Source organism: Thalia democratica, chromosome 2, assembly GCF_965202585.1.
Source record: "Thalia democratica chromosome 2, ktThaDemo2.hap1.1, whole genome shotgun sequence".
NCBI lineage: Eukaryota > Metazoa > Chordata > Thaliacea > Salpida > Salpidae > Thalia > Thalia democratica.
The window spans coordinates 59,391,953-59,405,350 of record NC_139166.1 but is presented as its reverse complement, the minus strand read 5'-3'; the positions used below and the strand labels follow the sequence as shown (position 1 = coordinate 59,405,350).

At 26.5% G+C, this 13,398-nt stretch overlaps 1 protein-coding gene across 1 annotated transcript; it reads right to left on the bottom strand.

Annotated features, from left to right (window-relative positions):
* Positions 1 to 8,395: 8,395 nt before the first annotated feature.
* Positions 8,396 to 10,236, bottom strand: LOC145828800 (trypsin-like). The gene is made up of 6 exons (XM_082936553.1): positions 10,194 to 10,236; positions 9,625 to 9,772; positions 9,143 to 9,293; positions 8,895 to 9,003; positions 8,647 to 8,792; positions 8,396 to 8,539 (listed from the first exon to the last, which is right to left on the bottom strand). The coding sequence occupies exons 1-6, from the start codon at positions 10,234 to 10,236 to the stop codon at positions 8,396 to 8,398; spliced, it is 741 nt and encodes a 246-aa protein (XP_082792679.1).
* Positions 10,237 to 13,398: the final 3,162 nt, after the last annotated feature.

Genomic DNA, 13,398 nt, shown 5'->3' with positions numbered 1-13,398 from the left:
TTTTGTGATTAGCCTAATGTGCTAGTGGTAATTCGATAAGAAACAAAATTGTAATTTAAAGAAGTATAGGTAAACATTTTGCCTTAAAAAGTTGCTGACTTTGAGTTACTTTAGTGCAGGGTTTCCCAAAGTGAGCCCAAAAGGGCTGCAAAGAGTCCACAGGGGTTTTAAACGCTATAACTTGTAACTTTTACTAGATATTTTGGAGATGGGGATGAAAAAAAAGGCTTTAGGTGTACTTTAGGGTAGTTTTGGAACTAATACCAGATATTACGGGAAAATTTTAAACCTATACTGTTGAAGTTGATGATGAAGCACAAAAAATTGTTATTATAGCAATTTTTAGACAAATAATATGGGAGGGAATCATTGCTGTTGTAGTTTTTCACAGGAGACCTTATGAAAAAAGTTTCAGAAATCCTAAAAGACCTCCAATAAAAATAATGCTTTAAGATAAATTTCTTTCTGCAAAATTATAAATTTTACACTTAACATAACCTTTTTATAATGTTTTTTAACTATAATAACTACTAGGATTTCATAAGTATTATAAAAAAATATGCATTTCTCAAAACTTCTGCTAAAACTTTTACAAAATTTTTAGATATGCTTTTTAGTTTAACGTAAACTAGTACATTATTCATTGTAACTTTTTATCAACCAACGAAATATTTTTACTAAATCATGTTAAATTTAGTTTTGAAAGTAGTAATTGGGATTTATTTTTCACTCTTTCTGTATTTCCTCAATCGAAAGTGCTATAGTAAAGAACAAATTTATAACAACTGAATTTGTTTTTTACTAAATATTTAGTAGTTTACTGTGTAATCTTAACAATAAGTACAAACTAGTTTTGGGCACTGGTTTAGAAAAAGCGGTAAAGTCAAAATACTTATATTTTTTTTTATAAATTAACAAACTAAATAGAACTGTTATTCAACAGTAAATTTTGTTTTACATTTACAAAAAAAGGATACAAAAAGGGATTTAACCTATATAACTACATATAAGTTACAAGTAAATAAACACAACAGCACTTAATATGAAAAAATGCTTCTTTATAAGTTGCCAAAATTTTATACAAATGTAGATGTCATCAAACTTGAAGTAAGCGTTTTGCAAAGTGGCTTAAATGTGAAGCAACGTCTGTAGTTAATTTATTTAATGACTTTGTAGGCTGCTTAAACATATAGTTAATAAATCTATTAACTTTTTATGTACCATTTAAATCGCCACTTAAGCTCATAATTTTTTAAATTCTATTTTAAGTTATCAAAATTACGTACTTGAGTGTTTAAATATTTTAAACTTTTAACATGCACCTAAAAACTTAAAATAACATAATTTGATCAAACAATTTTAAATTTCTTCGCGTTAATTTTTTTTACATTTAAATTCTAATAAAAGGTAGTTTAAGTTTAGCCGTTTTTAATAAAAGGTAAATGACGTCTATAACAGGTCACAAATCTGTATTGGACACTGTTAATTTATTTGGACTAAAGTAAATAAATTTCGCTATTAATTAAAAAAAATCTACGTTTCGCTCAGTTTATCAGGAGTTATGTTATTTATAAGTAATGTTTTACATAAGATTAAATGCTTAGTTTTTATCTTTTTTTTTGTGTTATAATCGCAGTTATATAAGCTGCTTTCAAATAATATTAAGGCATCTCAATGTAGAAGTAATGATTTTTCGTAAACTACAAACTAACATTAACATTTAGTGATCTCGTTGCTTTACAACTATTTGTATTTTAAGATATAGCTTAGATGATAAAAAAAATCTAAAACTTTATTGGTGTTTATTACGACTAACTTAAATAGTTCTTTGATGCACAAACATAAGTAAAAACAAAATTCATTTTAAACAACAAAACGTTTCACAACAAAATTATTCACCGTTCAATTTTTTCACGCCACTGATCATGTCTTCCAATGAATACCACTCCAACAAATCATAATCGTTCTGGTGGCGGCCATCTATCAGCAAAAGTCCCTCGATGCATCTTGGGGTGGAATAATCTATCCCGTTGTCGTCTTTAAGGCGGTTTGCCCAGCGATCCGGGGCGACACTGATGGATGCTGCATCATAACGGAACCCCTCGTAGACCCTGCTCCGTCCGAAGTAGACCTTAGCCGCGTGAAATCCACGAGTGAACTCGATTCGAAGATCTGGAAAGGATGATGTAAGCAGGGGATGAACTTGATCCTTGAAATGTTTGGCGCAATTGTGGAAGGCTGGTCCGAAGGCTGCGGGATAAGCCTCACAAAATTTTTCAAAATCACTTTTAGAATCCATATTTTTGGTTAGTTAACTAGAAGCTGCACGAAAGGTCTTCTGATGTTAACTGTGTAAGAGTAATGAACTAAATTTTTAAACTAAGTATCTTAATGAAGTACTAACCCAATGCCAAGACATAATCAACAATGTCAGCTTAATATAGCTAATTACTTCTATGATAATTTTGTTTTCAATTCAAAACTTTAAGTTTACTGGATTTATCATTTTTTACATTAGGTCTGTATACAAAATCTCATTTATGTTTAAGCTTATTACTGGAAAAACTTTGTTTGTTGAACATTTTTTTTTTGTGTTAGTTATCTACTTATATTTTTTAATTTAAACAAAATGTTTGTCTAAATCTTTTAACTTTTCAAATTATCTGATTCAAAAAATCCGTACCATAAAGCTTATGCAAATGCATACTTTTAACTGCATAAATAAATAGAATATAACTTAACAAATTGATCAAAGCTTAAATATTTACATAAACACATTAAAAAAGGTTGCCAAGTAATCACTAATTGTAAGTTGATTAAACAAAATTCACAAAATTCAATTACCAAACTGTCACAGCTTTTATTTGCAACCACTTTTTAACAGATTAAACTATTTCTATTCTAACAAAATAAATAATTTTAATTCTTAAAAATAAACTTAGACACTAGTGCTGCTAAATTAACAATATTATAAGTATACTTTAAAAATCATAATACTGGCAAACTGATTGAAATTATAATACAAAAAGAAAAGAAATATTATAATTTAAAAATATACTAGTTCTTTAGCTTTTAAATACTCCCTGCTTAAAAAAGTAATCAAATTCCAATTAAACAAAAACAACAATTTTGGTGTTCTGTTATGTTCATTTGTTACGACTAAGTTTTCACTGGTAGGCAGATGTTCAAGTACAAATAAATTACCAATGATGAAAACCATTTTATTCATTATTATTATAATAAAAGCTTTAAGTATTACCATAAAATTAAATTGAATTAAGCGTTTACAATAAAGTTAAACAGTAATTAAAAAAAAACAAAAAAAAATAAAATCTACGACAAAAAAAAAAGAGTAAAAACAGGAAGATTTGAACTTAAAACAATTTTCTATTATAAAACATGAAGCATAACTTATTAGTATTTTTAGCCAATTAAAGTGCATCGTTTCAAAAATTTGAACAATGTACAGTAGATATAATGATAAAGTAGATTGAACGCAAGCAAAAGCGCGTACCTTAAATTTTAGAAACAAAATTTACCTTTTTGCATTGAACAATAGGTAATACTAACTTCTTTTAATTATAGATGTTATATAACCTAGGTTGTTTTAGAAACGTAACCAAAGTAGTTAAAATTATAATAATCTTTTAATCACTTTACCTTTTCTGATTAAACCTAGACCTTCTGTAGTTAATTTTTTTTAGCAGTTTGTTGTTTAGAAATATAAAAAGTGCAATTCCTGATTAATGCCAACAAACAAAAATATTTTTTTAATACTTTTTATGTTAAAGTCATTTGTTTGTAGGTAAAATAGCTTTATTTATAAATTAATTCATTAAAAAAAGAAAAAAAAAAAAATCATTCGATTTAAGTCAATTTTTAAAACCTTTTTTACTTAACATGTTTTAGTTATTCTAGATAATTTTATTGATCTATAAATTTAAAAGATTTAAGACATAATTTTTTTTAAAGTTATATAAGTAAAAACAGATTCAATACTAAACACTTTACAGTTAATTCTACAAAAACTTAGGAAGAGTACATACAAAAAAATCTTCAATGTAATTTTTAATCGCAACTTTTCAGCTTTTCTCAAAGCTAACATTTAAATTAATGATTAAATTATATAACTCTACAACATTTCTAAAACAGCTTTTTTTCAATTATTGATAATTAGTTTATTGGTATTTTAGTTTAAAACGTATTTACTTTAAGATAGTTTGATCTTTGAAGCTAAGCTTTTTTAAATCATAGTAAAAAATAGTACTTGTACAATTTATAATTCTATTTAAATTGACTAAGAACACAAAACAACAATTTTTTTATAATAAAAGGATTAACTAATATTAATATTATATTATGTTTTTGACTATGATAGTTTATTAGACATTATATTATAGCTTAAAAGTAAAGAAAAAATATGTTGTAATTCTAACAACAAATTAGTAAAACAAACGTGTAAAAAAAGCTTTATTATCCATGTACCGTAATCCAAGAAACTATTACTTATAATAGGTTTATATAAGCACTTGATTTTGAAATTTTACTAATAGTTTCAATTTTCTTTTACAAAATAAACTGATAGAAAATTTACTTTAAGTACTTAAACTTAAAGGAACATCATATATGAAACTATCTGGCTAACTTAATGAAAAAACTATAAGTTTTTTGACTACTCTTATACACAAAGTTATTCATTTTGCAAAAAATCACTGACCTTATAAAAATAATACACATTCAAAGGTGATTGATTGAACTTAAGTTCTTGAATAATCAAAAACCTCAATAAACTTATAGCTCAAGTTCAAGCACTAGTTAGGTACACAGAGTGTTCAAAAAATTCAACTTGTGTTCTCACTATTGTCTGGCAAACAACACTCCAGACCTATCCAATAATCAGTGAAATACTTCCAGTGTTCATCCTGGCTCAATACTCTCGCATTTCCAACGACAACTAGTCAAGACACGAAATCAGGTTTTTTTATGACGTCACTGTTGGAACTATTGACGTCTCCAGTGGCAAGTATTGATGAGAGAACCAGAGAACGAATGACGACTTTTTATTCTTGCCTCTGAAAGTTTTTAACAGAGCCTACCCGCAATGAGCTTTTTTTAGTTTCATGTAAGATTTTCTCATTAGTTATAAAAATAAAATAAAATTATTAATCACCAATAAAAAGATAAATTATCGTAACTATTTATCAGTTTTCTACTTACTACAATATATTTACTCAATAACTACAGCACATCAAATTCAGCTCTTAATTACACACTTAGGTGATGAAGTAAAGTTATTTGCAGTATTTATATAGTTTATTGAGCGACAAAAAAAAAGCGCTCAAAAAGTTTGGTTCTAGGACCTGGTGCACAAAGAACCTTACGGTTATCAAGCCGCACACAACGGATACCTTTTAACGTCTTGTCCAGGACTACCTTATCTTACCAACACTCAACTGGTTCCATAATAAATTAATTCACATCAGATCAGTTCAAATTACAACTACCTTATTTAAAAGTTATTCAAAATACTTTTACTCCGAATCTCATAAGCTTGAAAAATTCGAATGTACTTAAACAGATTTAAAAAGTAGCTTTATTCTAAAGTATACTACTATATCTCACTTAAACTAAAGCTTTAAATCAATAGATGCATTCATGCATCTTTGAAATGCATGTATTAACTTAAATAAATTTATGGGAACTGACCAGTTTTAACTTATATAAAAGTAATCTGTTAACTAAATAAAACATAAAAATAAAATAAAACATAAAAAGGACACAATTTAACGTTAAACGATTAATTAAAATGTTTTCCTTATAAAAGAATTAATTATTGACGTGCCAATAATGACGAATGAAAACGAAAAACAAATATTAAAAATAATAATATCCTGTAGCTCTTCAAATTTTTGAATTTTATTACCAAAATTGATTCAAACGAGTAAAGCATTGATTATACAATAAAAATTAAGAATTCTAAGTGATATTATTCTTCTTAACATTAAGTCGAGAAATTTTATTGTAATCTCTAAAGTAAAAAGTACACAATATTTTGTAGCTAGAAAAATTTTTAGTTAAACTTGATTTTTAAAATATCATATCAAGTACTTGAACCAAACAGCAGTTAGAGAACAAACAGTAACGAAAAATATGGACTTTTGAAAGCATCTACATCTTTAACTCATTATATTAAAACTTCAAACGCTTTTTAGTAAAGTAATAAAAACGCTTCAATTAGTTTTTACGTGTTCAAACTTTAGTGATTTTGGTATTTTTTGTCTCATGTTACTTTATGTAGATTATCCTTTATAAAGCCAAGTAAAAAGTAGAGTATTTCTAATTTTAAATTCAACCATAAAAATGTTAATCTTCAATAATCATTGTAATTTATTGTTTTAAAAACGTCTATTGTACTAATAAAACAAAAAAAATATTTATGTTTCCATTAGTTTAACACTATGTATAGTAAAATAATATACATGGTTATTACGTCTCGACTCTAGCAACTGTAAAATTTGAGTTAAAACATCGTAAGCATAAAATGTAATGCAAATACTTTATTATAAATGTATAACTTAACAATGATAACTATAAGAAATTATAACTTGATATTTTACAAGTCAAAAAAATTAGACTATAAACGTAAAAGCATTTATAAATACTCTATCTTTCTGAGGGTTATATAAATTCTTTTTAGGTAGTTTTAGTTCATTGCTAGGCTACTAAAACACCGGCGACTTAACATCATAAAATATTTATATATAGTGTTAAATTACTCTTAAAGACTAATTGAACATATTCAATATATAAAATAGATTGTAATACCGTAACAAACAATTATTTATTCTAATAGATTCAAACAAAAGAGCTTGATCAGCTACAAAAAAAAAACAAAGCTAAAAAATAAACTTTGTTTGTTTATGTCTGCTCCTTTTATAGCAATCGTTTTAAAAATGTTCTTTTTCTTTACAGTTTGTATGCATTGTATGTATTTTAAGTGCAAATAGAAATTGTTTCCGCATACAAGTTTAAACTACTAGTACAAACATATAAAATCTCTTTACAAATCAAAATGTATAATTATCGGGGAACTTACTTAACACCAACGAACATAAGAAACGATGAAAAGGCGTGTGCGTGATAGTATTAAGCTTAAATTTCTAAAATAATCACGTAAAAATTGTTTTCTATTAAAAGTTTATGTTTTATTATTTATAGCCAAGTTAAAAAAAATCAAAAACACTTATTGTACATACATTATAAAAACAATAAAGTTTTTGAACTGTAATCCTATACATGTCTTTTAAAAATCCTTATATGTTGCTCAAAAAAGATTTCAACTTGTTTTGATTTTGAATCATTAAAATATACTGTATAGAAGTATTATTCTTAATTTTGGGTGTAAAAGTTTTAAACTAATGTTTAGTGACAATTTTATTTAAATTCAATGGGTTTTAAAAGTATAACAGTTTTTTGTAATAAGCAAAACTAAGCATATAAAACTAAAATTAATTTATACTTTAAACACTTTATTTATGGCAGTTTGTTATTTATGATCAACATACTAAATAGTATGTCAAGTATTATTTTAAAAGATACAAGCAAAACATATAATAAATTTAAAATTTATTTATAACTGCTACACACGTGTAAACTAAGCTAGTTTCTTTAAAGTAAAGCCTAATCTAAAAAAATTAATCGTATACAAATTTATTGTTTTTTTTTCTGAAAAAGTTTAGTTTAGTTATTATAACAACCAATTTTTTTTCGTACTAATGTATTGCAAGTCTAGCAAGTATGATAAAAAGTTAAATTTAGATAAACACGCTTTGAAATTATACATTTCTTCAAACACTGTTTAGTCTTTACAAAGCAGCATTCTATAAAATCTAATATTTACTTACTTTTTAATTTCACATTTACAAATCGATATTTCACAAAAAAACATAAAGTATCAACATTTTCTTGTGAAATAAGTTGACGATGATTTAATCGGGAAGGTTAAATATTTTAGTCTAGTGACGACATAATTACTTATTTTGACAATTTATTATTGAAAGTTTTATTAAAACCTGGCTTTTATTTATTAATTTTTCCTTTCAATTTTTTTTTATAAAAATACTTATAGATACATAAAATATTTCTTTTTGTAACATGATTCCGTTTTACGTATTTATCTTTAATTGAACGTTTGGCTAAACAATTATTTCTTATGTAAATCATTTAGTGCTCTAAACAAGTAAAAAATAATTTCCCTTTGCGTAAAACGTTTTTTTTATTCTAGCTGACACTACAAAAAATACCTCATTTTAACATGTAAAAAAACAAGCTTTTTGTTTATTAAAGTTTTATTTTGTCGCAAAACTAAACATAAATAAACAAAAACAAAATAGCTTTAAACAGCGTTGGAGTTGAGCCAGCTGACGTAGTTAGCGACACGAGTGTAGACTCCTGGGTATTTTGGTTCAGCGCATCCGACTCCCCATGAAACAACTCCGGCGAGTTCTCCGTTGCAAATAGCTGGACCACCAGAATCTCCCTATAATTTTTTATTTATTTATAGAATTATTCATTTACTAGAAATCAAAAGTAAGATAGAAGTTTTTGTGCAAAACACCTTGAAATAATACTAATAAGAAGTCTTACTTGGCATGAATCGTAACCACCATCTTCAAGGAATCCCATGCAGATCATACCATCATGGATGGCACCTCTGTAGTACAAGTAAGTGTCACAATCGTCGTTTGAGATGACTGGAACGTTGACTCCACGCAAGTTGTTTGAGATTGATCCTACAACATTTTTAATGTTCAAGATATAGATTACTAAAAAAAAGGTTTAAAGAACTGTTTTAATAAAGAACAGTCTTTATTCTGTAGTTTTATAATTTTTACCTCCTGATGAAGTAGTTCCCCATCCGTAGACAGTGCAGACGGTACCGACGGCTGGTGATGATGATGGAAGTCTGACGGTTTCAACGTATTGGTTCAAGGTGACAGTTCCCTGAAATTTAAAAGTACTTAAAAGTACGGTTTTAGCTTGAAACTTTAAAATAAAATTTTATTTTAATATGTAATTTATTAATAATAATTTAAATACTAATCTAAAAAAGCTTTGAATTAAATTTATATATATAACAAACGTCAAGTTCGATAAGCATGATGTCGTTGTCTTGACCGCTTGAGCTGTATGACTCGTGTGGGATTTGACGGACAACTTTGAAGACTTGTTCAGTTGATTCAGTTGATGCAAGAGTGACATCTCCGACGGTGATAGTAAGACGAGATGGCATACTGTAAAGTAGTAAATTAAATTTACCTAAATTCTATTTTGTCTAATTATCAAAAAGTTTTATAAGTTTAAAAGTGATATGCTTACATATTGTCTAATTATCAAAAAGTTTTATAAGTTTAAAAGTGATATGCTTACATTTAATGAAAATACTGTTTACTTTTTTGCATAAAAATTAAGTTTTAAAAAAATTAAAAAAATTCTAGACAAATTAAAAAAACTACCTGTTAAGAATATTTAAACTCGATGCTTTTATAGTTACATTTATTTTATTTTATTACTATAAAAAATTAATTTAAGCTATAATATACAAATCATAAGTAAAATAAGAACCTGTATTCGCAGTGAGCGGCAGAAACGACGTATTTGGTGGTGAGAAGGGATCCTCCGCACATCAACGATCCTGATCTCTTGATGTTGGCGATGAATTTAACTGAGTTGGCTGGTTGAATTTGTCCATTGACGATTTTGTCGTCATTGGCTGTAAAATAGTTTTTTAATTAACTATGCGATTTTAGCAAAATTTACTCCTTCCTGTTAAAAAAAGCTGCATTTTATTAATTTTTGAAACAGCGTTTTACCGATATTTCATTACATTCTTTAACTTTTTAACAGTTAATAGATATAAAAATGCTCGTAATATTTTAATAATTCTGTTTAACTGTTGCACAATAATACAAAAGGAAAATACATTTTTCTTTTTATAATCTAAAAACCTAAAGTTCTGCAATAGTTATCAATTATATTTAGAAAAATTTAATTTATACTTTAAAAACAAAAACCGGCTTAGCATTTACAACCTAGAAAACTAAAACGCTTTAAAAGACTTTAGAGTTGATATAAAATTAAAAACTTTATATAAGACTTTCGTATAATTTAGTTTGAAAACTATGTAAACATACCAGAAGCAACTGCAACGAGCAAAGCAACGATGAAAAGTTTCATTTTGATTTCTGATTCAAATATTGAATTGATCAAATGATAAATTTGTGTTCAACTGCTTTTCTTTTATACATTGTCTTGAGAAAACAGCAACCTGGTATTATTTGTTTATTGAGGGCTGAAGTTATTTTTGTTTCAAAAATTTATTTTTAAAAATAACTGTTTACATAAAGTTATAAAACTGAAAACAATGTTTACAGACTTTATATAACCAAAAAATATTACAACTAAAGAAACTGTTAAGGTTTTAAGATTAAAAAATGAATTTTCATTTTTCCAAAAGTGTAATTAATTGTTATACTATATAAAAAAAAAATTTTAGTAAACATGGTAGTGTTTGTTTATTGACGTTTTAAGCTTTTTTATTGCAAAACGTGTTTGAAACATCTAAGTAAACGAATTTTAAGTTCTAAGAATAAGACTACACAGCATTTTTATCAAAATTTAACATCTATCTGGCTTCTAAAGTTTTTTCTTTGCTGTTTTTGAATAAGTTGGGTTTAAGTATGCAAACTTTTAATAATTAAAAATTCAAAGACAAGTTAAAATTGTACGTTCATAAGCAACTTGTAATCTTTGTTTGCTTTCTACAAGATAACATGCTAAACATTGTTTATTTTTAAAGAAGTACAAAGTAATCTGCCAAAAGGTAGATTTAATACTACTTAGCTTTGCGTACAGCTTAAAGTTGTCTCAGCTGCATCTAAACATGTACAAGTTTTCAAAACAAAGTATTTTTAAAAAGCTTACCTTTGGGTTTAAAAAAACAGTTTTTGAACACTATTTGTCTAAACAATAACATTAGTGCAAACTAAATATTTTATTCACTAAAATTTCGGTGGCAAAAAAAATCACAAACTTTTCAAGTATAATAAACTAGTATTCTAGTTCATAAAATAGTAAGCTGCACTTAATAACGTTGTTTATCTACAATGTTATCTACAAACTTAATCATGAATGAAAAATAAAAATCTTAACAAAACAAAAGTGCTGCATATTAAAACTTCAAACTTATAGTTGTTTAATTGGGTTAAGTTTGTGCTAGTTTTAAAACAACTTTGATTAAATCAATGTTACAGGTCAAAATATAAATGGAATCAGAACTATCTAAAAACATATCTAAATGGAATTAAAACTATCTAAACATCTGAATTTAAAGGAAGTATCGACAAAATTCAAAAATCAATAAAGAATAAAAACCTATTTTGTAATAGTATTGTATATTTATTTAAGTATTATCTGCTTTCCACTTTAATAATAAAAGTTTGTTCCTGTGTCTGCTTGAGATCATTAATTCTTTCCTTTTGTTGATGCAATTTGTATCGTATTCAAGTATTAGCAAAGCTTTTTTCAAGCACAATCTGCATGTTATTACTCCTGATTTAATTTTTCTCCATTTTTAGTATTTACCAAGTTAGTTTCTAGTTCTCGTTTTCGTTTTTTTAATTTGTGTGTTAGTTTTGAAATTTCGATGGTTTGTTTGTATAAAAGGTAGTTTCTATCGTTCGGTTTAATATCAACTGTGGTATTGTGTGTTGCTGTAAGGTTTTTTAGCTGGTTGGCACTTAGTCCAATGTATACTATTGATGAACTATCTGTTTTATTGTTGTCCGGTAAATTAATTCCGTTTTCCGCTATACAATCTCCTCATTCCAGGGGGCATGACTGTTTTTTTCTGCAGTTACATGATTAATTTTTGTTTATTATTGTTGTGGTTTTTGTTCCCGTTTTGATATTTGGCATGCAGCTGTAACTTAATTTTATATTGTTTTTGTTTAGTTATTCTTTTAGTTTACTATTTTCTCCAAAGTGCTTGTTTATTATTTTAAGAAATTTTTTCCTGTGTTTGTTTATAAAGGTTTACAGTATAGGGGGTTGATATATATACATTTGATCTTTTTGCTACTTTTTTGTTTTTGCATTCTTCTCTGTAGTTAATTTCATAATTGTATCCGTTTTTCTTTAAAGCATCATTACAGTCTTTTTTATGTTGTTGAACAGGTTTTTGTTCCTTGAACTTTAAGAAAATCTAATCTTTATCATTTTTTGGATTTGTTTGAGTATGGTTGGTGGGTGGTTTGACTTTGAATTTATATAACTTATTTTGTTGTTGTCTTTCCAGTATGGGTAGAATGTATGGCTCAGGAGGTTGAAATTAAGATCTAAGTAGTCAATCTTCCAAGAGGGGTTTTCTATTACTAAATGTATGCTTATGCTTTTAGTAGATTTGTGCATGCTTTTACTTTTATTTCTATTTATACTATTACTACATTGATTAATTTCTTTTCTTTAGCTATTAGTCCGTAGTCTCTGTAATTTTTCTTCTTGGTTATATGATACTGTTTTTGATGCGTTAAGGGTTCTCATTTTATTTTGTTTTATTATTTGTGTGACTTTGTTGGCAAAGTTTAAAGTATCTTTCAGTAAGCTGTTTGTCCTAGACAAGACGTTATAAGTTATCCGTGGTGTGCGACTTGATAACTGAAAAGTTTTCTCGTGTACCAGGTCATTGAACCAAATATTTTGAGCGTTTTATTTTTGTCATTCAATAAACAATTGATGGATTAAAGTTTTCTGTGTCAAGTTTTATTAGCTTGTATTTATGCATTTCCAGATTTTTGTACCTTTTGATTACTTACTATGCACTTTTCCATTGGTCAAATAGGTTTATTTCTCTTAAACTGTTGTTAATTTTGTCTTTTAAAGTTTTATTTATCTATCCTATGTCTTAGTAACATGGATTAATTAGTCTGGTGTTTAGTTTATTGTAAATAAAACTGTCGGTAGCAACATTGTTAAGGTCAGTTTACTATTTTATTAAACTTGACAAGGTCGTAACTTTCTTTCCACCGAAACCTGGTAGTGATTAAAATGTTAAATTTGCACTAATATTAAGATTCATTATTTAAATAAGCTCTATACATTACAGTAAATCGAGCAATAATTTTTAGTTAAGACAAACAAATATAGAATATATTTTATCAAAAAGTGTACGGAGTGTAAACAAACTATCAAAAAAAAAAAACTAAATTGAAATGTTTAAGCTTATTACTGCAAAAACTTTGTTTCTTAAACAATTTTTTTGTGTTAGTTATCTACTAATTTTTTTTAATTTAAACAAAATGTTTGTCTAAATCTTTAAACTTTTCAAACTATCTGATTCAA

Excerpts from the sequence above, each read along its gene's own strand:
- LOC145828800 (XM_082936553.1), bottom strand. The coding sequence starts at position 10,236 with ATGAAACTTTTCATCGTTGCTTTGCTCGTTGCAGTTGCTTCTG. Across the intron at positions 9,294-9,624 it reads GCCGCTCACTGCGAATACAG|TATGCCATCTCGTCTTACTA; the intron begins GTTCTTATTTTA and ends ACTACTTTACAG. Across the intron at positions 8,540-8,646 it reads GTGGTTACGATTCATGCCAA|GGAGATTCTGGTGGTCCAGC; the intron begins GTAAGACTTCTT and ends AAAAAATTATAG.